This window comes from Tyto alba, unplaced genomic scaffold, assembly GCF_018691265.1.
Source record: "Tyto alba isolate M040663 unplaced genomic scaffold, T.alba_DEE_v4.0 Super-Scaffold_20, whole genome shotgun sequence".
Taxonomy (NCBI): Eukaryota; Metazoa; Chordata; class Aves; order Strigiformes; family Tytonidae; genus Tyto; species Tyto alba.
In genome coordinates this window covers 7,812,288-7,839,133 of record NW_024881283.1, presented here as the reverse complement: position 1 = coordinate 7,839,133, position 26,846 = coordinate 7,812,288, and the positions used below count along the sequence as shown (strand labels likewise).

Sequence of the window (26,846 nt, the reverse complement as noted above, 5' to 3'; positions counted from 1 at the left end):
TTATATATCAAAATATTATTGTCTCTGCATAAAGCAGCTCCCAGACATTCTGTAGAGCAGGTGGAATTTCAGCTTCAGTAAGTATATTTATATATAAAAAAAAAAATAAACATGCTGCACCTTCATCACTTTGACTTCAGTTCACCCTGTTGAAACACAGGTGATCTCTGTAGATTGAGGTGGACATCTCTTCATCCCACAACAAGAAAAGGTTGTTAAATGTCTCTGTAAGGTACTTCCAGCCAAGCAGGGGTGCAGTTTTGCAGTCAGAGGGAAGCAGACGTAATGTTAGCATCTTGGCCCAAGATCAACATGCAGGCACAACACACTGTGTTTTCAGAACCCAGCTGATGGTCTCACACAGGTCCAGGTTGTGTTTTTGCTGTCTCAGAGGTGAGGTTGCCTTTCATAACTCATGTGTAAAAGTTGCCTTGCTCCGAAGTCTCACGTGAACACAAGGCACTGCGTGTTTGCAGTGTGATACCTTCAGGAGGTACCGCTGCATGCCTCACCCCTGGCTGGGTTTGAATACTGTGCCTCATACCAGAGCCTTAACACCTCATCACAGCTGTACTGGTACAGAGGAGTGGTAAACGTACATTGGTTACTTAGCAGTAAAAATACACCTTTTGTGTCCCTAAAGCCGTATGCCTTGATAGGCCAGACATCAGTGGAAAAAACTGTCTAGGTAAATAAATACAAAAAGCACCAGTATCAGTTATTTGTCCTTGTTTTTGCTTAGGTATCCTTGCCCGGATATCTTGAGCAATCTAGCATTTTCTAGGCACACCACAGAACTGCTAGGCTACTCTAGCTCCTTCCCATGTAATGTGTGTGCTCAGAGCCTTTGAATTTGAACTTTTGCTCATATTTTTCCTCCATATTTGAAGTCTCAAATGTGTCACTTAGCACCATGGACGCAGGAGGCGTCCCTTCTGTAAAATTATCACTGTCACAGTCACTTGCAATACCTTCATCTTCTGTCACCTGTAAGGTCTGAAAGGAAATGAGCAGCTCAGTGCTGGGATCCTCACTGAGCTGGGATGTCTCACCGATCTGGACATGTGGATCAGCTCTTGGTTTCTGGTAATACTTGGTGAAATGATGAGCCTTCCTATGCAGGTAGTGCTCATGGGCTGGAAGTTTGGCACAAATCCCCTCTGCCACTGTTTGAAGAGGGATCATTTCCAGGCATTCATCTCTGTCTGTATCATGCTGTCCATGCTCCCTGGGACCTGGGAATTTCACATCAGTGAGGGATATTGTTCCCAAAGAGGAACTGCGAGAAAGGGATGCTCCCTCATTTCCTTGGGATCCTGAGGTGTCCACCTCATTTTTTCTCACTGGAAAGAAAGAGAAGCCCGAGGTACTTAGGTCAAGCACAGATTCACTATCCACAGAGAGGCCTCCAGATCTGGAGTCGGAGCTAGTTTCTGCCTGAGCTGTTCTGGATTGTTGACTGTTGAGATGTCTCTTTGGAAACTGAAGCATTTCAGTGTATGGGATGAAAGAACTGCTGTCGTCTTCTTCCTCCGATGATGATGATGATGATGATGATGATGATAGGAAAGAAGCCATCCATGGTAGGTTGTTTCTTGCTAAGGCTTTGTTTGTCTTCCTTTGTGATACTGGCTTCTCTGTGCAGATAAGATAGTCCCTGAAGAATTCCTTTTCACTGAGCTCACAGTGAAAGGCTGGTCCAGCAGCTTTTAAATGAGATAAATCCTACCAGGGAAAAGAAACAAGACATGCAGATCAGTGAATTAGTGATGCATTTTAAAGAAAAGTTTGGATATAGGAAAGCTTATTTATAATAGGACTTATGAATGCAAAATGGAGAAGCGCAGAGCTCCCCCACTCCTCCCCAGTTACCCTCTGAAAATCAGCGAGACTTTGAGTCAGAAGGGGACCCCAGCATTTGGGCCATACCAGAGCATGAGGCATCTTCTTTCGCCTAGCATCTTGTTTCAGCAAGCAGATGATGAAGGAACTTGTCAGAAAGATGGGGAGGACAAACAGAGGGATCATGGCAGAAAATGGGAACTTCCGTTCCACTGCTGAAAAAGAAAGACAGAAATAATCTCCTGATGGTGGTATATTTTATAGTAATAATGGGCTCTTACACTCAAATTTTCTTCCAGAAATCTCAGAAAATATCAGGCTTAAGATCCTTATTTTACAAATGCAGAGAAAGGATAACAAGCTTGCCTAAGATCAGACTCTAAGTCAGAGTCATAGCCACAAATGCATGTTGATACCAGCCAGTGCCTCACTTGGAGCAGGTAAAAAATGGGGCTTTATTCACCTATTTTTCAGGATAAATTTGAATATTCATAAAATGTAATTGTGAGCACAATTCAAGTATAATATGTCAGGATTTTCAAAAAATATTTCAGGGTTGGATTTTTTAAATGAAAATTTCTACAGAAAGCAGGAACCATTCACTAGAAAATCTAGCCAGTCCATTTAACAGGAAGCCCATTTTTTTGGTTGAAAAGTTAATTTTGGTGGAAATCTTTGACTTGCCCTAATCCCGTTTGATGTCTCACCGCATCCTTTTCTCAGCAGGGCCATACCTTTGTGGTTTAATAGCACACACATGGGTTGGGAGAATTTGCTGTGCTTGAAGTCAATGCTTTGGAAGGAAGATCTGGCACTTAAACAGTAGTTGCCTCTAAGTGCAGTGGCATCGATAGTCACTGTAGTCTTCCTAAAAATGCCTTCGTATTGCTTCTGTTTAGAAACAAAGAGAACAGAGGGTTGGAAAGATGATTCCTTCATTATCTGGGTGATGTTTCTCTACCTTTTAGCCCATGATTCTCTTCATTATGTTGTGGGGCTCCAGTGGTTGGATGGTCCGTGGAGAGGCACTTCATGGCTTGCTTGCTCTTTGTAGCAAGCTTCTCTCCTAGGACATATGGATGCTAGGGTGGGATTCCCAGCTGGTGCTGTGCTCTGTTCTGCCATGGCACACTGTTAGTACCTGAACTAGTTGTTTAAAACCTCAGATATTGCCCTGCTATACTGACTATAATGTCGCCTCCCCATCACATCTTTGTGATAAAAATAGGGAACTACCAATAAAATAAGGATGCACACATACACATCTGCTTTTTTTTCTCTGCCTCTGGTTTAACTCTGGTTTGGCCATTTCATTTTCTCCAGGCTCTGAATCCAATCCCTCCCGGCCCAAACATTTGAAGCTATTTCAATTCAAGCTGAGCATCTTTCCTCCATTTCATCTGAGAAGTGCCACTTTTACTGACCTTGTCTTCAGATCCAGCTTCCCAAAGGTTCAAGTCATACATCCAGGATAAACTCTCCACACAGGTGGCCAAAGGGAAGGAGGCATTCACATGGATTAAGTTCTCCTTGACTTTCACATTTAGCACTGGAGGAGCCAGTTCCACTGTAATTGAGTGACCATAAGAATAGTGTTTGTTTGTGCCTTAGCTTCATAGAAGTAATGCTTTTCTGTGACTGACCTACACTTCTGTTATCTTGTGATAGACATGAAGGAAGAAGAAAGGCAAAGGAACACCTCTTTTCTATCTAACATACCCCTGCTTGTATATGGAAAGCTTGAAGCCAGTTTGTTCACCTAGAACACTGATGAACCAATTCTGACACTTGCTACAAAATTTATTTTCAAACTATCATGGCTCATTGTTGTTTGTTCTCACTCAAAACTCTGTCATTCATAAAGCTGTAAAGCATACATCTGTGGTGTATGGTCTACGCATTTGCTCATGCCAACACTGCTGTTGGGATGTCCTTTCATTCAGGCTGTAACCTAACAGACACTCACCATCCAAATGGTATTCCTTGAATTGTGATTCTACCCATGGTGACTGGAATCGTCCAGAAACAGCTTTTACTCGAGCCCGCACTTTAACGAAGAAGTTTGGAAGCACACAAGTCAGATTGCAAGAGGTTCTGTGAATATTTTTGCAACGAGGAACCTTTATCCATTTGTTCAAGCGTTCCTGGCTAAAAGAAAAAACAAGCAGGTCATAATATTAAACATGATGTTTTGCTATCATTTAGAGAGCAAGAGAAGGAAGTGTTTTGGAGGATGGGTACCGAATCTTGCTCAGAGTTTGGAGCACTTTCCAGATGGATAAGGATTGTTTTTGGTGAAAGGATGAAGTCAGGTCACTCATCATAATGACATGGATTAATACACATGCATAGAGATGATTGCCCTGTGCCGTACTTTCAATCAGACATCATTTTTAAGCTCTTACCTTTCATACCTCACAGTGTATGTCACATCTGGTGTAGAGCCTTCTCCTGGAGTCCATGTCAAAATCATGTCAAAATCCTTTGACAGAAGTGTAACATTTTGAGGAGGAGGAGGCTGAACATGACCTGATTGAAAGAGAAAATTACATGAATGATTTAAAATATCTTTTGGGATAGGAAATATCACCTGGATTTGACTAAGGTGGTTTCAAAATACGGAGCAGAGCAGCTCAGTTCATTTAAGACTGGAAATTGGCTATGGAAGCAGGTACGTCTGGTACTCGTGTTTTCTTCATCTCTTATAAAACATCTTCATCTTAACAGCTTTTAGAATTAGGACTTACATTTGTGTGAACCATCCTATTCTATAATTTTGAGTGGCTTTCCCCATGGTCTCACTGGATTTCACTGTGACCCGGTTTACAACCCCACAGACTCCAACCTGACTCCCTTGCAGTCCCACCTCCAAGCCCTGGACAGGGCAGACACAGCGGGCTCACACTAATCATTCAAACCCAATTCTTCAAAGGCAGATCCTACCACAAATGCAGCGAGATGCAGCATGCAGGTTTGCCTCTTGTACTTTCCTGACACCTATTGTTTCTAGCAGATAAATATGTACATCAGTAGCCTTCAACAGGACACATTCTATAGCCAAATTTTAAATTGCCTTTTCTTTACAGTGGAATGTTCCACTTTATGAGAGTCATTCCCACTTAAACCGCTTAAAATGTATCTCTATATGTCTTTCCTCCTACAAGCAAAGCCACATAGTATATCGACATTAAAAGAAACAAAAATACCTCTAGTCTGCCACAGGAAGCACAGTGCCATCAGGACTCTCCTGGTAGACATGCCGAAGCAGAACTTTTCCACTTGTAATATATTTCTTTTCTTGCTACCTTTTCATCATGTTGTTTTCTCGTATTAAGTTGTATGAATTACAGAGGAGCACGCAGTTAATTAACTGCACACATGCGTACAGCCTCACTTCCTGGTAGAGCCCAAATATAGCACTGAACGTTCAACTAGGAAGGAGCAGATGTGAAAGTGCTTTTGATGAAAGAAAAATGTAAAGATTGCAGTACTGCGCCCTCCAGTGTAACATAACTGATCTCTGTCACAGGCTATGTGCCAAAGGAACAGGGTAGAACAGTGCGAGCCTTGTGAGGCACCTCATTAAAAAATTGACCTTTGGAATTTCCCTGTGTGACATATTAATAGAAATCAAATAAGGTTTTACTGCATGGGATATCTGATAATAACCTAGCAAAAATAAAAACTAGTAATCAGCCAGTTGTATGCGATGTTATGGTAGTCTTGTGTTTACAAGAGAGCAAGGATTTTCTCTTAATTTATGTTACCAGGTTAAGAATGTTTTTCAGGGAATTACTCCACTATACAGATGGGAGAAGCAAAGTGCAGAAACAGGACAGGGATCTGTTACATACGCAGTGTGGGTGAATGAAAGGACATGGATCCTTCTGATAAATCCTGTGGTTTTGTTGAATGCCAGTGCTGCAATTTCCTTATACCTTAGTTACCACTTATGAATTATTTGTCATCATCCCAAAAACAGCAGTCAAGATCAGGACCAGTTGCCAGGACTGTGCCAACACACGGATGGCTCTTGGCCCCTGCACTGCCGAATCGATGAGCACATTGGCTGTTGGCCTGGGCGTCTGCAGCTATGAAACTCTTGAAGTGTTTGTGTTTTCAGCACACAGTTACTCTCAACTGGGGCAAAGCTCAGTTCCTGAGTTGCTGCTGTATGTTACAGCCTCACACATCTTCCTAAAGCAAAGTCATGGAGACAGCAGTTTTGTGCTGTGCTTATCAGAAGCACGGTGGGAAACATCCTGGCTCAGCCGTGATTTAAGCTACCAAGTACAGTGTGCCCAGGCATATGTGCTTGGAATAGCTGTGCTGTTGTGTCCTGTGCAGAGAGAGAGAAGGGCAAAAAATAGCCAGATCAGTTGTGCTGTTCAGTTGGCACATCTACTCTCCTGCTTTTCCCATCACAGTCACCTCCAGGCCTGTGCCATGAGGGAAGGAAACGGGTCAATGAAGTTACCACACAGAAGATAACACCAGCATAGAGAAAAGGGGCTTTTCTGGGGCTTCCCCAGATGGAAAACTCACCAAGCCCAGCAGACAGCCTGTTGCTATACCTGTATCAGGTTCTGGGTATTAAGTGGGAGAAGAGCTGATGGAGCTGGGTTTGTATTGGCAAAAGCTTGTATGTTTACCACAAAGGTATCAAATGTCTCATTTTCCTGAACACGGTACAATTCAAACTGTATGAGCGGATGTGGTTACAAGTTTCTTCAGTCAGAACTTTCTACAAAAATCTCCATTTCTTCTTACCACGGGTTTCTGTTACCAGTACTTTTCTTGTTCCTTGGCTGTTTTACTACCTCTGTTTAATTTCTATGAAGTTTCTCTTTCTCATATGAAAAGAACTATAATCCTTTATAAGGGAAAAAACAAAGCTAAGGGTCTGGAGGATCCTAGGTCTATTCCCCTTTAGCATCCAAACTGCAGAGCTAGTACCAACACATGGTCTTACACTTCCTATATCACCCTGAGCAAAATAGGAAGCAATTCTAGGGCCAGTCTCATCAAGGTCTTGCTAAGAGCCCTCAGGCAGCTTCTCTTAAAGATGACGTGTCATTTTTAGTAAGCGTTTGCAAGAGGTGAATCGTATCATCATCATTCTTTCCTATGAAACATCTGCCCTGAAACTGGGGCTCCGCCGGACTCTGTGGCAAAACTCTCCCTGACTTTAACATGACTGAGAGGCTGTCCCAGGAAAAACAACTGTTCTGTTGGCAGCAAACCTGGGCTGGGGGGGGGGGGGGGGGGAAGTCCTGTGCCACGAGGTGTCGCTGCCTAGCAAACAAAACACATTTGTTCCTCCAAGCGACAGGCTCTCACCTAGACCTTTTTAAACACTTGGCAAGCTTCACTAAAACTCCTTCTGCTCTCTGCATTCCCTAGCAGCCTCCTGTACATTGGCCTACGTGAGTATGTGCAACAGCATCCTCTGATGGCAGGCGCCGTGTTTGCATTGTACACACTGAAGTTTTGCTCTCGCTCTGACTAGCCTGTGTCTCTCTGGTGCCCAAGCAGGCAGCAGATCAGGTGCCAGCAGGAGCAAGACTCCTTACCCATGTGTGAAGGACTGTTGCGCCCATCGGCGTGCTGGGAACCTGCTGTGAGGTCTTCTGGCATGTGATGACTTTATGATTGCAGGCAGGGTGCCTGCTGCTGCAGAGGACTGGGCTTGGTAATGCTCTCCATCACTGGGCAAACCACGACACTGTGCCTACGTTCTCCCACTGTTTTACTCATATAGAACATAAATGCTTTGGGATGGGCTTGTCATTCCTTAGTACAACGCTTCATCCGTAGGTGGGTCTTTGCAAACTGCTGTAATACCGATGATACTTGGGGGACTCTCTCAATTTGCCACCTCTTGCCTCTCTGTTTGCAACAGATGATTCAGACCGCAAGGGTAAACCCTGCAACCTTTCCTGAGTCAGACTGATACCTTCCTTTCTTTAGGAGGAGCATTGCAGGAAATCCAGTCTTAATCTGGTGAGGAAGGCACAGTTTGGGCTGTGGTTTGAATTTATGAAACCTTTGGAGGCAATAGGCAGCATGAAGTACTGTCATCCCAGCTCCTTCCTTTTGCTCTTACCCCACCCACGTAGTTGTTCTGGAAGAACTGTGTGCGCTTCATTCTGTGAGCTTGGGAGGATGACTGATCCTGCTGAGAAAAAACCCACATATTAAAAAATTTAACAGGGCATTTCTGGTATGAATGGCACCATGGGAAACGAAACCACTGATCCATAAGTGCAGTATGCTTAACATTTCCGATGTGCTCTTACATTTCCTTAACCACCATATTGTGTGAAGGGCTGGTTGAATGTTTTCAGTATTTCTTAAAATGTGAAATAGACTTCTGAAATAGCCTCTCCATGGCATCTTCTGCAGTTGATTTTTGTTTCTTTCTGAAATGTTAAGAGCTTTTTTTCCTGAATGAAGCAAGAAGATGTGTTTGGAGAAAGGTTTCTATTGCAACACTGGAATGTTCCAACTCAACATTTTTGGGGAAGAAAATCTTAAATTTCCACAGGACAAAAATCATTCTTCTCTAGCAACCTTCATAGTCCTGTGCTAGGTGAGATTGATCAGCCTAAGAGGATGTTGCAGATGGAGAGAGGAGGTGGCAGTTGTCACAAACATTCTGGACACTGAGTCTCAGAGAATGACAGTGATATTTCCTCGTACTTCTTGCTGGGTGATTTGAGAAATTTCTTAAAGCAATGTGAACCAGATAAAAATGATTTTAAAAGGAGTTTTTGCCTAAGATCTTTGTAAATGAGTGACTAAGACCTTTAGTCATTCACACTCAGCTCTTTAAATGGTCTTTTCCTTTCCTGGTATTTAATTAACTTCTCTGCTTTGCTAAGGGCGTGATGCTGCAGACAGTTCTGGCAGCACATGCTATCTGTAGAGCTCCTGCAGCTGAGCTTGCCGCCCCTGCGCTTGGTGCTGTACATGTGCTCAGGGCTTACAAGGCAGCCCACACCCCATGTAGCATTCCTCATCATTTCTCCAGGACGTAGCCCTGTATCCCTCTCAACACGGATGTGTACACAGGTATTGTGCAGATAGGGGCTGAGGCACAGAAAAAACAAGTGACTTCCCCGTAGCAGTTCAGAGGCACAAGCCCAAGGCTTGTCAGTCAGAATGTCTTTGATTTAGGAAGGTACTTGCAGATCTTTCTAGCGGAGGTGCAGTCTTCACCAGTGCGAGACTGCTTTTCTTGGCTTAATGTCTTTATTTCTGGAGGTGGTGGAGCTGATGTAACTGTGGTGGCAAAAGTGTGCAGTATGGACCTGTCTTCAGAGCTGGGCAAAGTAAAACCTGAGGGCAGGAGAGGAGATTTTCCTTCAACATTTTTCACCACCTATTTGGAAAACTGAATGAGCATGGTAGTGTCTGAAGAGAAAATACTCATTAGCCCCAAATTAAACAAAAAACATAATCTGAAATTGAAAGTGAGACTTCACCCAGTTCCAAAGTTTTCCCTGGAAACCACTTGTCGTTTCTGTGGAGAACGTACTGTTCTTCAAGGAAACCTACGCTTAGGGGAGGGGCAGAAAATTTTCAGACTCAAAAGTCACCAGTTTTGGAAACTTCCTCCCCTGTCCTGAGTTTCTCACACCAAGAGGACAAGTTTGGACCTGAGGTGCAGGGATTGCTCTACCTCTGACAATGTTCATCTCTTTGGCAGTTCTTCTGCCCAGCTCTCCCTTCTTTCTCCCTGGCTTATGTAGGTCTGTAGGATGAGTTGTGCGGCAAAGGCATTCGTACCATCCAGGAACGCGGAGTGTGGAAACAGCCACCGCCCCTGTGAGTGGCTGCAGCTGTGGCTTTGGCAGCAGGGTGCAAGGCACATACTCCAAGAGGAGGAGATATATCAAAGTGACAGCCTGAGACTGTAAACACCATGGAGCTATAGCAGCGAGCCTGATCCTGGCTTTAGTGAACTAGTTTGGTGGACTAGAACCTTCTTACTATCTCTGGACTATCTTTTTGTTGAAGATTCGCTCTGTTAGCTCTGACCTGGAACTGGAGGCACTTGATCTTCTGCAGCTCAGGAAGGGAAATATTTTCCTCTGTGCTTAGAAACTAGTGTGACATACAGGATGCTGAATGTTTGGATTTGATGGAAATTATTTTGGAAGATTTAGGAAAGCAAACATGGGGAAATGATGGTATAAGCAAAGAACAAAATGCTATTGGGAATTAAGAGGTTAAAAAATCTGCAGATCTGGACGATGCCAGATGGTAAAATAGAATGCAGCAGTGTCCCCTTGACCCAGACAGGCATCTGGGCAACCTGTCACCAGGAGGAAGAGAAGAGAATGGGCTTGATTTGTTTTTTAAACTGAGTCTGAAAAGATGTAAAATTAAAAGCAAAGCAAAAACAAAACCATAAAATGTTCCCCATACAAGTGCTATGAATCATTTCATGTCTTTTATTTTTTTTCTGGGGCAGGGTTTTTAGAGGAACTCAGGGCTTTGCCTGTACACAGTGACTGTAGCTGTCACAGTTCCTGATACAAGGGTCACGGTTTAAAGGGTGTAAACATTTAATAGTCTGCTCCTGCATGGTAAGGAGAATACAATAATCCTGTAAAGACACCTGGACCCTGTACGTCAACCTTTGTGTAAGGATTGTACCTGTGTCATAGCTTCATTAGACCATCGTACTCTGACAGGTATTAAGAGTGGTTAGACAAGGCCTTAGGAGCTGCCTAAGGAGAGCGTAGCGTTTCACAGCTGTTTCAGACCTGCACAAGCAGCATGTAGTCACAGGTCAAAGGACTCTCCTCCCTTGTAAGCCTCATTACCGTTAATATTGCAGTCAGGCAGACTGGATGCCACTGTGACACTGGCGGAGGAGGGCCGCAGAGTGGTGGGGCTGTGCTGGCAGGATATGGGAGCTCAGACTGGGTGGACCAGTGCTAGTGTGAGGAAAAAGGGGGACTTCACAGGCACCTCTGTCCCCTCCGGGTGTAGGTCCTGTTTCAGGGAAAGCTAGTAAGATGCATGCCTGGATCGAGAGGGGACAACCTTTCCCTCATCTCCTTCCCTGTATCGGTGATTCAGTCCATCCTTCCTCCGCCATCCCTTGCTGCTTTATCACTTAGCAAGTGCAAATCTGCCAAGATTTTTGCTTTTTTTTCCCTCAGTGAAGAGAAGCCCATACTGAGCAAGGCACAAACCCTGCACTCATGGAGTGAAATCAGTCCCTCCAACAGGTTTCATTTCCCTCACAGCAAATGAATGAGAAGAATCTTACAGGATGCCAAGAGGGCCTTGTCCCCTTTTGTAGCAGTGGTTACTCATGCTGCAGCTCCAAGCTGACTTCATTTTTATGTTCCCTGTGACCTGCTTTTTGTGTGCAACTTTGCGGTGTGCAAGCACGGTGCTGCTTTACTGAAATCCTCCTGTAGCAACCCTCTCTGGGCAGCTGGCTGCGTAACATTAAAGGCAGCAACTTGCCTCTTGAGCAAAGGCAGCACTTCTGTCAGCTGGCAGTACAGCTGATTCCCCAGATCCCACATGGACTGGTACAGGAAGGGAGCAAAGTATTTCCCCTGGTTTTACTTGGTTGAATTGGGCCTCCCAGCAAGCAGAATCATTTTTTACCACAAATAAATTAAATACAGCAGTTAAATAGAGTTCAGTTAAAGTCCCCACTACAACAAAGCAGACATAGTTTGGATCCCAGCCTGAGATCAGAGGGACCTCTCCCTTCCCTCCGTGCCTCCCTGAGCAGTGGGACAGACGTGTGGGATGGTACTGATTAGCCAAGGGACTCAAGTTGATGGCCCGTTTTACACTGCTTCTCTTGCTTTTCCTGAAACCTGTCCCTTCCCCTTTACAGTGCCTTTTTATTCATCCTGAAAGCAGTTAGGGAGCTTGCCTGGACATGCAGTAACGGCGAAACTCCAGTGCACACAGAGTAAAACATGTGCTAGCCCACAAGGTGCAGATATAACAACACGGGAACGTCCTGGGGGCACCGTGCCTCCCGAAACCCCTAGCTCTCACCGATCAGCGTGGGAAAAGCGGTGGGGACCCTGCATGTTCCAACAGAGAGACTTAATACTAGCAACCTGTCTGTTGTACTCACTGAGCCAAACTGTGCTCTCGGGGGTCAACCCACAGGCTTCAGAGCTTATCCCTCTTCGAGAGCATTTCCTTACTGTCTGATATGACGTCACCCTGACTGATTTGAAGGGTTTTTCTCTTGGCTCAGGATTGTGGGATGCCAGTACACTGGCCCTAACAGGGAAACTCTCCCCTGCATGGTGGGGGAATTCAGGGATCTCTACATACCCCTTTCAAGCAGGAAATTAATTTTACCTTGCATATATTTCACCGAATAGTAGGGTGAGTGCACATGCTGGGAAGGAGGAGTATGACATGGGGAAGCCATGTATGTTTTGTATCTTTAATTTGAACATCAGAAGGAGGTGAATTATCTGCAGAAGTGGATGTGCAGGGAGTCTGGGGAGCATGGCACAGCAAGAGGTGGATTTCCACGCACCTTGGCCAAGACTGCAAGATGGTATTCCCCAGCAACCACTGGTGGCAGCAGCTTCCTGGTGGGGCGGGTAGTCTTTGTTTGAATGTTTGCAGTGTTTTGCATTGCAGTATTTGGATGCCAAAGCTATACAGTGCTGTAAAAGTTAATTAGCCAGATAACTAATTAAAGACTTCTCCCTTTTATTGTTGCCAACTTGCAATTCAGAAAGGGGCTTGTGTCAAAGCAAATCCAGCCACACACCCCAGTGAAAAAAGTGATAAACCATTCAAGATCCAATTAACCATTCAGGGGACTAGTGTGGGGAAATCCCATTACTGTCTGGGGGGAAGAAACATCCCAGTCTCATGCAGCACCAGCACAACCGACCTGGCTTTGAATGCCTCTCCAGAGGGGCTCTTGCTGTGGAGAGGAGGGTCATCACCCAGAACTGATCATGGAGGACAGGATTTATAGGTGCCAACAGATGTTATGGTGTTGAAAGAGTTCCCATGAGGGTGACAGGTCCTTGGGGATGTGGTTTGATCTCCCTGGTAGAGGTCCAAGACGTGGGTTTATGGGGCTCTGAGTTAAGAGAGGATGCACAGGAGGCTGTAAGGACACAAGCTTGTGAAACTTGCTGGTGGGTGATCGGCGGTGGTTATGCAGCTCTGCTGCTCTCAGAGAGGATCCTCGTCTGTTGAGGGTTCTCACTGGAATGGAGGAAGATCTCACTGGGCAAGCAGACATTAATAATCTCCAAGGCTGTCACTTTTCCATAGGTCACTGCATAGGAGATTCATAACATTTTTTTTTTAAATCATCAACAGAAACAAGTTGCCATTTATATGGCCAACTTTATCAGTGGTATAAGAGTGCACATCAAGTTGCTTCATTAGTGTCCTGACCTGACAATTCCTGGGGTCATTTTGGCCCTAGGGAATATGCAATTAGAGGGTGGAGGGTAGAAGAGCTAAGATGAGGTTCAGACTCCTCTGATCTGGCCACCAGCCAGGAGACGTGCTGTAACTAAGTGGCACCAGGCCCAGAATTTCCAGGAGGGCTGAGCTCCCATCTGAGATCAGGAGAGGGGCCCAGATTTCCACCAGCACTTTGCACGTGCTGGGTGCGCACAGGGTCTGGGCTCTTGTGAAATCCCAACCCGGCTGAGGGTGGCTGAGTGTTTGAAATTCCACTGAGCTGCCCGGCCCTCCCTCCCCACTGAAAAAGAGGTGAATTGAGCAATTTCAGCAAGTGTTCCTAGTCTGTGGAGCTCACGTACTCTGCGGGGCAGACACAGAGAGGATGATGCTGGTTTTACCCAGCAACCTGCTGCCTTGCAGAGAGGGGAATGTTTTAAGGCTTGTAGTTTTGATGACATGACTGCTGAGATCAGTCCACTGGCACACATTTACACCAGATGAGGATCTGGCCAGAGTCCCGATACTGGGAGAATATGCTTCCCACCCCCGCTACTATCAGGCCCAGCCCTCAGATGACAAGAATTTAATTTAAAGGCTCAATCTCTTGTCTGAACAGCTCCCTCCCTCCCCCACTCTGATGAGAGGAAAATCTTCGGAAAGGCATCCAGGCGAGTGGGAAAGCTTTGGAGAGAGCTGTCTCTTGCCCTTTAGCCATCCAGAGAGGAAGAGCTCATCTGAATGAAATGAGGATCAATCAGAGAGAGGCATGGGAAAAGTTGGGAAAAGGAGCCTCCAGTGATGTATATTCATGGGGGGGAAAACCTCCCCCAGACATGCAGAAGCTTTGATGAAAACCCTCCCAGCTGTGCTGTGCCTTTGAAGTGACACAGCAGAAGTGTATTCACGATTACCCAAGAGATAGAAGTAGATGAGTTCTCAATCAGCTGAATCCTTATATTTAGGATAGACTTTAAAGCTTACTTTTTATAACTCCTTCCAAAATTAATGAGAATCATCTGCACGGCACCCCATCGTTCTTCTCCCCTGCTTCCTCCCCCACCCCAGATAACCTACAAAGCCAGAATCTCATTCCCAGAGGGCAGGGGATGAGATGGCCTTGGTGTTTCATGCTGCAGAGGATGACTGGGAAGAGTCCTGAACCATTAGCCTGAAATAAAAGGCTAATAGAAATGGGTTACTTTTTTTTTTTTTTTTATCAAAAAAGTGGTTTCTGAGATCTGCCCAAATCGCTTGTGTCGAAGTGTCATAGTATTTCATCAGTAGTGTGCGTCCTACTCCAGCATTTGTCTCTTATCTGCTCCCCTAATCTGAGTCTTTAAAAGCTGAGTCTAGAATCTGTGCTCTGCTTCTTAAGCCAAGCAGTGTTAGAGCTGTTTTCAACTAGGAGGGCCTTTGTACACAGGGAGACTTATAGAGAGGGTGATAGGGATGAATCCCAACATAGCAATGTCCAGTGTGGCATTCAGGATCACCAGCATGGACTGGTAGCACCTGCTATCCAAGGAGTTGAACATTATCCGCTGAGTTACATGAGCACCCAAAGCCGATGAGAGCTGTTGAAGGTTTTTTACTGCTGGAAGGTTTTTCCATTCATAACCACAGTGGAAAGGTCAGTTCTTGCTGAAAGCTTATTCAGAAATGCACTTTCACCTTGCCTTTGCTTACCTGAGTTGGGTGACATGCTAAACACAAAATGCTGAAAGTTCTTCCTACGAAGAACCTCCAGGAGTATCCAGTAACACAAACCCCAGGTCATTTCTCCCTCATAGTGCCCCTTCTCAGCAGGTGGCTCCCTTGCAGGTACACTTAATGGAAACAGGCAGATGAAATCAGCCAAGTCATATATGTTTAACACGCTTCAAGGTGCGTTGGCAGTTCCAGATGATCAAAGCCTCTCTTGTGATGCAGTGGCATTGCCAGGGTGTTTTCTTTTAACTCTATCAGATAAGTTGAAAGAAAGTCAGTAGTCAGTTTTGATGTTGTAAGAAATCAATTTGGGGATGGTCAGAGACAAAAAATTGCTCAAGAGTTCAGTTAACTGAGAGCATGGGCATTGCCAAGCCTTAGAGGGGACTTGCACATATTTCTGGTTCTTATGGTAATAATGCGGCCTGCTTTCACTTTTTCCAGTGATTTTACAAGTTCACAGCTGAACTGCAAATGTCAGGTGTCAGTGATTTGAAATGGGAGGTCTTAATTCCTGAGAATTGCCCTGAAATCTCCCCTGATAACCTGGCACTATGATAAGCCTCCACCCAAGAGGATGGGTCTTCCCAGGCTCTTGTTATTTCTCTTTAGTGCTAATCGCAGTTGGGCACATGCACCCAGCAATGAGGAAATGTCTTCACCAGGTGCTTTTGTGCTCCTAGGAATGTGTTTGCATTAAAAATATATGCTTCTTATACAGATTTTTCTGTGCAGGATGGTGCAGGCTGTGTCTAGTGTTTAACTACCAGGTGAGGCAGGCGTGGTAACACGTAATCCATATAACCAGGCTTGAGGAAAACCAGTACAGGCATTAACTTCAGTCCAGTAAGTCCTAGTGAGGTTATGACAGAGCAGAGGAAGTGCACTGAGAGTGAAGAAATGCGGCTGTTTATCCCATGAATCCAAGAAAGAGGCAGCCTGGTCTAGCAGAAAGGGCATCAGGCTCAGTTTTGAGCCTCGTTCTGCTCGTGGGTCTCCTGTGTGACTTTTGAGGAAAAGGCATACCCTTTATGAACACTGTTTGCCTTCCCTCTTGCTTCTTGTTTCTTAAGATTAAAACCAGCTTGGGTGGGATGTGTACCACAGGCAGTGTGCTGGAGCTTTCACGTTTGCTGGCATTGCTAATAAATGAGTGAAAGTGCCAGTGGCAACAAGCACGTGGCATAGCAGAGCAGCTCTGAGAGCTCAAACTGCTCCTCACCCACTGCCTTGAGAAGGTCCAGACTTCTGTCCTCTTTCATGGCTGCCACTGGTCCCTCACAGATCCAACTCACCCTAACTAGAGACTCTCCTTCCCAGCACACCTCCTCCCTAGGAAGCTCTTTAAATCTGAAACAACTATTAGCAGTTCTAACGCAGTCATTTTGCTCTGATGTCTGCAAGCTCTTTGCTTTCATCAGTAAGCGTGTAGCTCCGTTTGTGGCTTCTCTCATCTTTCAGCCCATTTGCCCAGCTCTGCTCCTGCTTTGATCTGCGCTGTCGGCACTGCTGCATGGCCAGGTCAGCAGCAGAGACCGCAGCTCAGTGACAGGGCTGCCGCGGTGGCCTGGTGACTCAGCCCAGGGACTCGGTGTAGGGCCTGAAGTCGGGGTTGCTGCTGATACCCTGGCACATGGCATGTGTGTTAGGCACCAGGCAGTAACGTAATCTGTAGAGAGCAAGACATTGGTATATGACATCTCTGTAATTTAATATGCTAACTCAGAAAAAGCATGAGATTTTAAGTATATATGCTTATTTTGCACTACCTTTCTATGTCCCCTTGTTTGAGAACATTTTGTATTATATTCCTATCATGTTTTCAAGCTTTCTTTTGGCAGGGTCTTAGAAGTGTAAATTTGAAGTGATCTACTTACACGCTTTTAGATTCAATTAGAATTAGAGTGGCTGATACAGACTCAATTAGAATTAAAGGGGCCTTCTTTGGATTTACTGTAATTTAATTGAAAGTGAGTTCAGATTAATTGACTCAGTTAAGGCTGTCTGATTCTGAACTGTAGCATTTACACGAGAGTTCATTGCCATTTTACTGACTTAAGTTACTACCATTCATGAACTCAGATTGATTTCCCTGAATTTCAGCCATGTGGACAAGCTCTAGGAGCTTCAGCATCAATCTGAAATGACTCCACTAGACCTCCAGCATTCTTCATAGCCTTCAGCTACTTTGGAGAAGAGTGAGGAAGCAATGAGCAGATGAGGCTAGTGGCATGACCATTAGGAAATTCCTCAAAACAGCAAATCTTCCTTCACCGTGAAAGTAGAGGGACAGTTCCTCTGACCTCTATGTCCAATGAAGAGAGTGGAGCAGTAGTTCAGCAGGAGTCTTGCTCAGCCTGTTTGAAGGCATGCAGGAGCTCCAGTTGCATCCTTCATGAATGGAAGTCATTCTTCCTGGTTCCTTAGGACAGGCAGGGATTTCCTGGGCCTGTCCTTTAGGAACAGCCTGTGTCCCAGCTGCCTCAGGCACTGTCTGAAGCGGCATATCAGCACGGTGGTACTGCTGCCACCAGATGAGCCTGTGCCTCTTGCTGCCTAGTGCTCAAGCCATAGCAGCCTGCGTTAAGCCGCCTGTATTCCCTGGTACCACCCAGCTGTGGGGTGAAGGTGTGAAAAATGAGGAAAAGGAAAGGAGCCCAACCAACTAAACAGTCTTCTCCTGGACATTCCCTCCTGAAATCCCGAGCCACTGGCACCCCAGCCTGAAGAGGCTGTTCCTGTGGGACAGGACACAACTTACTAAGAGAATAACTCTGCTCTTGTTTTCAACATAGGTCCCATGGGATCTTATAGCAAATGGGCCAAAACTGATTGGTCTCACCTGATGATGGGCGCTGCTTAGGAAGCCTTGTCTCCCCCTCATAGCACATCCCTCTTCAAAATACCTCTCTGGGGAATGGCAAAGGCCTTGTCTGCTCTGTGGTGTGCTCATGCATGCGAAGATCTTTAGAAAGGCACGAGTTACCTTTCCCTTACATGAGCCAACAAAAATGTCACCTCTTGAGAAAATTCAATGAAATCTGATGTGTCATCTATCCTTCTGGGCAGGCAAATATAATCCAGGGGGAATTTTTAAAGGGGCCTCAAATTTTCAGTGCATGGACAAAGTTCTAACCTTTCTTGAAAGAAACTAAGTGGAAAAATCAGGACTCAGTGCTTTAATTATTTTTTTGTGGTGTGTTTGTACACACAAAGACAACATTGGATCTCTGCCTTGAGCTCTGCTTAGCCCAAATACAGAAATGTGGCAGTTTTAACCTGCTAATGTTTGTTCACACTCTCCAGGCTGAGTTACAGGACAGGAGAGTAACTGCTAACATCCAGGTGGGTTGGCCAGGAAGATAAGAGTTATTTCAACCTCAGGAGAGTAACTTTGTCCTTTGCTAAGTGGTTCTGCAGGGGAAACTTTGGAAGACCCTTTTCTGTATAGTTTATGGCCCAGCCCAAAGCAGAATTGCACAGAAAGCATGGGAACAGCAAGGGCTGGCTTGGCGATGCCTTACGTGTTGAGGCATTGCCACAGCAAGGCAGCATGGATGCTGACCGTTACGTAAGGGCTAGTACCATTACACACTGTATTTTTATGGGCACAAAAGCTTGGACATAGCAAAGGGCAAAGAAAAGTCAGGCTCTGGGGTGTACTGTATTCTGTATGGGTCAAAGAGAAAAGCAAAAACCATTGGGTTTTCCTCCCCACTCTGTTTTTGAGCAAGTCACCACACTGAGCAGTATTCCCCCCATTATATAAACAGTGTGTCAGTAAGAAAATTTTAATGGAAAATAACTTTTTGTTTAAAAGAAGTAAGTTCCAAAGACAAATTCCCTTTAAATTTTCACCCTCTTTTTGAACAAAAATAGAAATCAATATTTTTTGTTGTTTCCCATCCTACGTGTTATAGATTAGCTATCTTCTGGTGACGAATGGGACTACTTGAGTACTGATTATATGTTTGCTACTGCTCAGTACTATCCAGCATCAGCCATCATTTCTAAAGGGTCTGCATAGGTACCTTGAACTTGGAAAAGCTAAGTGTCTTTTTTACCTGTTTCCCATAGTCACTGCAAAACAATGTGAGGGATTACAAAATGCCTAGCTGAATCAACAAACAGCAATAAGCCGTGCTTGACAATGCTGTCCGTGGAAGCCCATTACCTCCTCTAATTAATCCTCACTTCATTAGGCAGAAAGAAGGCCACTCATGGGAGCGTGGGTGTGATGAGGATACGGCCGCGGTAACTCCTCTCCCCGCTGCTGTTTGTTGGTTTCTGTGGTCCTGAAGAGACAAACAGACCCGCCCTGAGCGCCTGCGTGGGTTCGGCATTGAGCACATGCTGAGCAGAGGACTTTTACCATTGCATTTTCTCAACAGGTATTAAAATCCATTTCACCCATGGTTCTTCTGGCTTTCTTTAGGCATGGAGAGGAAACCTATCTCCCTCTTGGGTGGGGGGGTGGTGGTGGTGAACCTCCACCTGGGTGGACACTGCCACAGCCTGTGAGCTCCAGTTTGGGCTGTGCCATTACACAAAGATGCTTCTTGCATCACAACAGATCCCATTCCCTATCTTCAGTCCACGCCCTCTTCATCCTATTTAATTCTGCCCTTACCCAGCAACAACCATTTAGACAGAAGACACCCTTCCTCACATGTCTGCTCCCCTCAAGTGAACGCTAGTCTGAAGTAAGATGGTATTTTACCTGCATAAAAAGTAGACAGTCAGGGCCGTCCACTGTCCCTTTCCTTGGATGATTTGACAACCCATACATTTCTGGCACTAAATCTCTCTATGCAAAGCCCTTAGTAAATATCTTTGAGAAGAGAAACGTAGTGCCAATCTGCTGCAGCCTTCCTCTCGCCTGAGCCCAAAGGAGACCACTCCATGCTGGAAGACAGCGGGTGGCAGGATATGTGAAAGCAGCCATCAGTTTGCAATGGGCTGTCTGTTGTGAAAGAGGATTTTTAGCAGACAAACCTGTAGTTATGAAATGAAGTCTGCCTCAAATATAACAGAGGAGGATCATAGAGGCAGTTACTATAATTACTACTAATGATACTTACACTTACCCATACGTTAGTTCCATATAAACCTTTTTTATTCCCTGTGCAAACAATGAATAATTAGCAGCCTCTATCATTGCCTTTTTAAGAGTTACATCATGTTCCCTGGGACAAAGACCATCTCTTTGAACAGCACCTAGCACTGAGATTTCTAGGGCGTTGAGTGCCACTGTAATAAAAGCATGTCAAAATTGCAAGTGAATTCATTAAGATCAGGAGGGACAAGTTATCTGTAGGGCAAAACTGTTCCCAGTAGACCTTTTCATTAGCTTTTTATTGGTAGTGTAATTTTCTAGGGCGTTATTTCACATTATGGAGGAAATCTGTTTTAGGCTTGTTGCTTTGGCCACCAAGATGGCAAGGCATTTGTTTAGGGGCTCAGATGGAAGACAGTTTTGCCATTTCAGGCGTTTGAAGGGTTTTGGCATTCATCTGCAGTTGTTTCCCCATCGCGTACCTTTCTCCTACCTCTGTTTTGGCAGTTGCTCAGCCTTATGTGAGTGAAAAGTCTCTCTCTTAGCCTTGATTAGGCATCAGGCGTGCACTTGTGAAAACAACATTTTTCCTCCAGACAAAAATTGGATTTATTGCATAATAAATATGTTCACTGTAGCTAAGGTGAGTTGGTGGTTAAAAACAACTGTGGTTTACATCCCTTTTCAGACCACCAAAGCCCAGCCCTCTGGTTTGTGCTGATGCATTACCACTGACAGCAGTAATTTTTAGTGACAGATACAGAAATGTCCTTAGGGAAAATACAATAGTGATGGAAGTTTCCTGTGGGAAAAAAGCTTTTTTTTCTTCTTGTTTTCTTTTTTTTTTTTTTTTTTTAAGTGCTTTCACCTTTTCCGTTTTTTGTCTTTAGGGACAGTTTCTCACAGGCGTTCAAAAGCTCTTTATCCCATTAATTTCACCATGATTTAAGATCAGTCCACATCTTGTGAGGAACAATCGTTTTCTTTTAGAATCAAAACTGAAAAATTGGTTGTGCTTTCCAATAGTATCGGATCTAAGTGACAAGCCAGCTGTGGCCTGTATTTGTTGCAATCATTGGAAAGACCACACCTCTGTATGAAACACTGTCTTTTGCATAGCAACTGATACTGTGAGTTAAACTGGATTGCACAATTTAGACTCTAATCTTGACTGGAAAGATAGCATCAATTCTGAGTCAGAACCATATTTTCCCGTATCTCAGAGACAGGATATTTTTGCACAGCAAATGGCAAAAAATTTACATGTATGTAAATGTATTTGATCTTGATCCCACCACTCTGAATGAGTCCTGGGTCAGGTAAGTCTCCCACTGAATGCAAATAGCTGTTTATGTATCACAGTCTGAACAAAAGCTGGATAGGGCCCCGCTTGCAGGATCTCACCATGTAAGTGCAAAGGAAGAATTGCAGTAAACAAAGGGGAGGAGACTCGTAGGGGAGGGTGAAGGTTACAACAGCCAGAGATCCTGAGATTCACCTGTTGTTCTAAACCATTTAGTTGGGTCATAGTCCAGAACCAAAAATTTTCATTAAAAAAACATTGCTAGATGATAACGTTATCCCTGCTTACATGACTTGTAAATCGCGATCATGTCAGAGCACGGAAATGACTAAGTAAATAACTGCCCACAGCTCAGGCCATATTTACATGGACAGGCACAAGTAATCATGAACCTCGTCTGTCCGTACCCTGAGCCAACAAAATATGAACTTGTTTCAGCCTGGAAGTCCATTAGCCTTATTAACAGCACATGAACCTGTGCTAACAAGTGAAAACTTGACACAAATATCAACCACCTTTTCTCTCAGTTTCTCTAATTGATCAGCATAATTTCATTGAACTAAAAGACAATTTTCTTGGCCGGAATGTAGCTTGAAATTTGTTGCTTTTGAGTCAGATCTAGATGCATGTTTGAGTGCCCAAAAGCGTCTCTGTTTTTTCAGCTGTAGCAGCTGGTTTATAAAAGATAACGCCTCTCACTATAAATCTTTGCCTTGCTTAAACGCACTGTGAAATCCTGGTTCCACTGCCGTCAGCAGGAGCGGCAAAGGATAATGCCCCTTGCTGCAGATCTTGCCTTGACTGAACACACTGGGAAATCTTAACATCAGTAGTTGTCCGCTCAGCTTCACAAAGTCAGGATTTCTGCTGTGTAGAGAAGTGTACTTTAATGTCACATCATGTTCCTAACTTTGACCTGAAAATTATAGATCTTTTTAACTGTTTTGGCTCTTACAGCCTTGATGCCATTCTCAGAATCTGTTCTTTTATGTAATATGGTGAAATGGAAGAAAACAATTAATTGATACATTTACTGACTTGCCTTTGAGTACTTTGCTGTAGTAATGGTAACTATTACCTCTTGATAATAAGGTGCATGTATCTTAATGGGAAACTTAATTGCTGTTGTAGTAGTGTCTGCAATCCAAGGACCCCTGTGCTAAATGCTGGACCAACTCAGAACAGAAGGCAGTCCCTGTCCTAAAGAGAGCGCAGCTACGATGGGATACGTCATCAATATGTTCATGTAGTTTTCTTGATTCTCATCTGAAAGAGTGTTTAATGATAAAATTTTTGGATTTTGTTTTGATCAGGGTAGTGACTAAGATATTCATGCTGTAATTAATACTTGTTTCTTTATATTTGATTACAGTGTGCTTGTGATATGAGAAGTATAAGGCTAATGGCACATGTAGCAATCCATTGTTTTGTTTCTAATTGATGAAGTTGTGCAGAGGAAATGACACTCATGTTGCTGTCACTCTGTGGGTCTGGATTAAGTTCTTAACTAGTCTAATTGTCTCCTGATATGACATGTAAATTGTACTGGCTTAAACTACTTCGACACCTAGAACCTGACCTGGGTCTTTCTTTGGAGACACTTTTAGCAGGATTCCCTAGTTTGTATTTTCTCAGCAGACAGTTTGTTGTGGATCCTGTTATCTAAATATCTTAATCATCCCTGCATTTTTAACAAGCTTACCTCCAAATAAACGAGTGCAGGAGAGGACTGATGTTATCACTGGATGAGATGGAGGCAAAGAGAGTTTTCCTCAAAGTCCTACAGAAATTCTGCGGCAGAGACCCCGAGTTCTGGGATAATGCAGCAATCACCTGGCTTTCTAACCTGGCCATAAGGTGCTTTGGACTCAGATCTGAGTGGGAAGAGATGGAAGGACTGAGCCCGCTGATCAGGGAATACTGCAGTTACTTTAATTGTGACATCCAAGTGCCAGGATTTTGATGAGGGCCAGTGTATTCATTGGAAATTGATGGTTATTACAATTAATAATACACTGAAATTAATTACTGGGAAGAAAAATTATGTTCATGTTGATCCATCCATGCGAATGACAGTAGAGATGCCTTCTGTGGCACTTTCTTCTCTTGCCATTTGTACTGTTTTCCTGGAGGGACCGGGGTTTCCAGTTAATTCTCAGAGTGACAGTTTAATGTATTTATCTGATGTAATTCATTCCCCTCTGCAGCCCCATCTCCAAGCAACAAAGCAGGAGAAAATAACCGCTCAACCACCCCTTAATCCACTAAAAGTAAAGGCAGAAACACTCTGAACTAGCCTGACAGGAATGATGACCAACAGAGCAAGCGGCTGGGGGCCCTGAAGGGAAACCTGCCAAGCTTTGGTCCTATAAACCACCTAATCCCTTCATATCTGAGTGCCTTTGGAGCTGCTGAAAGTGTTACAGGGCAGAAGATGCTGTTGTGCCCATTTGCTAGACCCTGAGTCCTGATGTCTGGATTTTTAAGCTACTTATTATGGGGGTGCTGGGAGTGATATTACAAAGTGGCTCTGAGACAGCTTAGGTCTGAGAATAAGATTTCCAGGAAGCTCAAGTTTGTCCCACTTCAGGAGTGCATAGACCATCATTCTGCTGAGAAATGGATTCCTTGCAGTATCCCCAGTCAGCACATGTGCATGTGCACACAAATGTGTGTGTGTGTGTAGCAATGCCCGAGACCTCGTAAAAATGAGATTCTATCTGGACATGATAATTCACTTGAAGCAGACAGGAAAACTGAGGCAGAAGGACTTTCCCCATAGGTAAAGGTTGAAAGCTTAAGTACTAGGCAGGAAGGAGATTACTAGAGGAGTTCTTCCAGAATAATTTTGGGGCTCAATCTTATCATTTTTTTTCAGAATAAACAAAAAAATGTGTAGTGATGAAATCTGCTGACTCCCATCTGGATTTTATCATCAAAATCAGGGGAGGGTCAGGGCATTCTAGAGAAAGAGCAGTGTGACCTTCAGGACCAGAGCAGTAGAAAAGAGGGTGACATTCAAACTACAAAATGCAAATTAATGCATTCAGGGATTAATAACTAATCAGCTATAAACAGGGAGTGTTTAATTTGGAGATAATAAAAGAAGGGAAGGACCTGGGTGTGCTAAGTGATCACAGCAGATCTGTGAGCTGTGGGGACTAGGCAGAAGTAAAAGAAAGACAAATGTGATACTGGGATGCAGGTAGAGGAAAGCATTACCATTGGAGCTAGAGGAGTACTTGTGTCCTGGCACAAAGCCAGAGGAAGCTTCATCAGACATAATGTCTATAGGTGCAGTCATCAGCGGTCAGTGAAAGGCAGATTGACAGTGAGACAGGTTCAGAGTGGGGGTCCCAGGATAACCAGCCTGCAAGAGCTGCCTCTGTGACCCAGCAAAGACTTTGCTGAGTGGGAATCTGGTCACTCATCATAAATATATGAAGAGGCGAACATTGGGAAAATGAGAACTGTTTCAGAGGAAGGACAATACTGACATAATAATCAGTGAATTTAAAGTGGGCTGATTTAGACTGACAATGAGGAGACACTTCTGCCCACTAGAGATAATACATTTTGGAGACATTAAGCAAACTTCATACCCTGCTTGTGTCAGTAGATTGGCAGCGTTCAGGAGCAAGAGGAGCCCAGACAGAACCACAGATCCAACTGCCCAGTCTTTAGCCACCAAAGGTGGGAATTTAAAATCCATTCCAGAGACATATTATTTGTCTGGCCAGCATAACAGTAGTCTGCTCCAGCTTAGAGTCAAAACACAATGGTTTGGCCTGCATTTTACTTTTTCTTTGTGTCTGATGTGTTTGTCTCTGGTCCTTGGAAAGCATCCCTGTTGATCCATTAGAACCCCAGGGCTGGACTCTTATCCAATGTCCCTTTTATTTCATGGCAGTATTGCTGCCTGATTTATTTGTTAGATGTCCTTACCAAATCAAGCTGGTGGTTTGGCCAATGTAGTATCTTTTCCTTACCATCAACAGTCAATGCCTGGTGTCTCTATGGATGGTGAAACTCCTACAGAATGCACCCAGCTACTTCAGCAATGCTGTGAATGCTCCGTTGTCCCTAGAGGCCACCAGCTCATGCCCTGAAGCAGGAGGTTTCATTACCCCTATTTTTTTCCCATGGGTTATATGACTGCCAGTGTTATTTGCTGTCATAAAATTTTCCAACCCAAGTTTGAAACCCAGTCAACATTGTTTGTCTCAGTTGCCTTCCTGCGGCTGCAAATTCCTTTGCTCTGCTATGCACTGGACACAGCTATTTCCTTTTAGAAGCCCACCATATGCCACTCTTTCTTTTTGCTCAGAACCTACTTTTTCCCACAGGGTCTGGCTGAGGGTGCTCAGCATCTCGCAGGATGGAGCTCGCTGCTCAGGGCTGACTTTAACTTTAGCAGGACTTCAAAGAGAGACACAGGTATGGAAGGGGGTCACAGCTATGAGGCAAAGAGCTTCCGCTTAGCAAGGCCAGGCTGGAGGAGCTGTTTGCTCTGCTCATCACCATGGTTCTGTTAGCAAAGAGAGCAGTTTTTGCAATGCCCTCCATAAGCAGGGCAGCCTCGTTGGAGCTCTCTGAATCATCATTCCATAGCACAGGCCAGGGAAATTTGATGGTATCCCCATCTATCTTTGTTGCTCTTCAAATGAGCCTTATGCATTCAAAAGTCAGGAAGTGCACTGCAGAAATTGTGGGGCTCCATTAGTTTTATCTAGTCTTTGGTTCTAGACTTTTTTTTTTCCAGTAAGTGAGGATGAGAACTTCCTTCTCTACCCCCTCCCCCTTTTTTTTTTTAATTTTAAACTGATGCAGATTATTCCAAACTGAGAGGTTTGCAGGCTCTGGGGCTATATGAAAGAATATTAAATCTTCTGTTTTCCAATAAATAATATTATTGAAAGCGAGATCATTTACAAAGATACCCAAGAGTGGTTACTCTGGTAAAAATGGAAAGCACAAGTTGCTTCCTCATGATATGGTATGTCCTCTAAGCCAGCATTAACACTCTTTATAGCAAATGTGGTCGGGAAGGGTGCAAGCTACTCTGTAGGTATTTTTCTGGAGTAATCTACATGATGCTATATAAAAAAAGGAAGAGATCCAGAAATTTAGGAATCCAGAGATTTACTTCCCCTCATATCTCCTGAGATTTTAGATTTAATAGAGGCAGGGACTGAAACTGCTGTGTGGTGGCTCCAAGACAAAGCCGTGGTCCCCAGTCTCACCCAGAGCACTGAATCTGCAGGGTAGCACCAGGGTGGGAAGAGGCTCGATGCTGTAATTAAAGGAAGGTGCTGGGTGCACTGGGGTAGAGGCGAAAGCCAAATCCCTGCTGCAGCGCTACAGGTGATTGCGGGGCCTGCGTGAGCTCCAGCTGATATCGGTGGGAAGGCAATTACACACCTGCCAGCACATCTGTTACAAATAGCTCCAGAGGCTGATTCATGGGTTGGGTTTTTTGATGCCTTTCCCCCCCACCCC

General features: G+C 44.4%; 1 protein-coding gene across 1 annotated transcript; it reads right to left on the bottom strand.

The window, feature by feature from the left end:
* On the bottom strand, positions 1-5,244 carry IFNLR1 (interferon lambda receptor 1). Its single transcript, XM_033003288.2, has 7 exons — positions 5,049-5,244; positions 4,248-4,371; positions 3,809-3,990; positions 3,267-3,409; positions 2,577-2,733; positions 1,930-2,057; positions 1-1,725 (listed from the first exon to the last, which is right to left on the bottom strand). The coding sequence occupies exons 1-7, from the start codon at positions 5,098-5,100 to the stop codon at positions 811-813; spliced, it is 1,701 nt and encodes a 566-aa protein (XP_032859179.2). The 5' UTR covers positions 5,101-5,244; the 3' UTR covers positions 1-810.
* Positions 5,245-26,846: the final 21,602 nt, after the last annotated feature.

What these genes read in the sequence shown, in the direction of transcription:
- IFNLR1 (XM_033003288.2), bottom strand. Translation starts at nt 5,100, where the DNA reads ATGTCTACCAGGAGAGTCCTGATGGCACTGTGCTTCCTGTGGCAGACT. An exon ending in AAGCTGGATCTGAAGACAAG is followed by an intron (nt 2,734 to 3,266) that starts GTCAGTAAAAGT and finishes GTTTCTAAACAG; the next exon opens with AAGCAATACGAAGGCATTTT. An exon ending in TGTGCTATTAAACCACAAAG is followed by an intron (nt 2,058 to 2,576) that starts GTATGGCCCTGC and finishes TTTCTTTTTCAG; the next exon opens with CAGTGGAACGGAAGTTCCCA.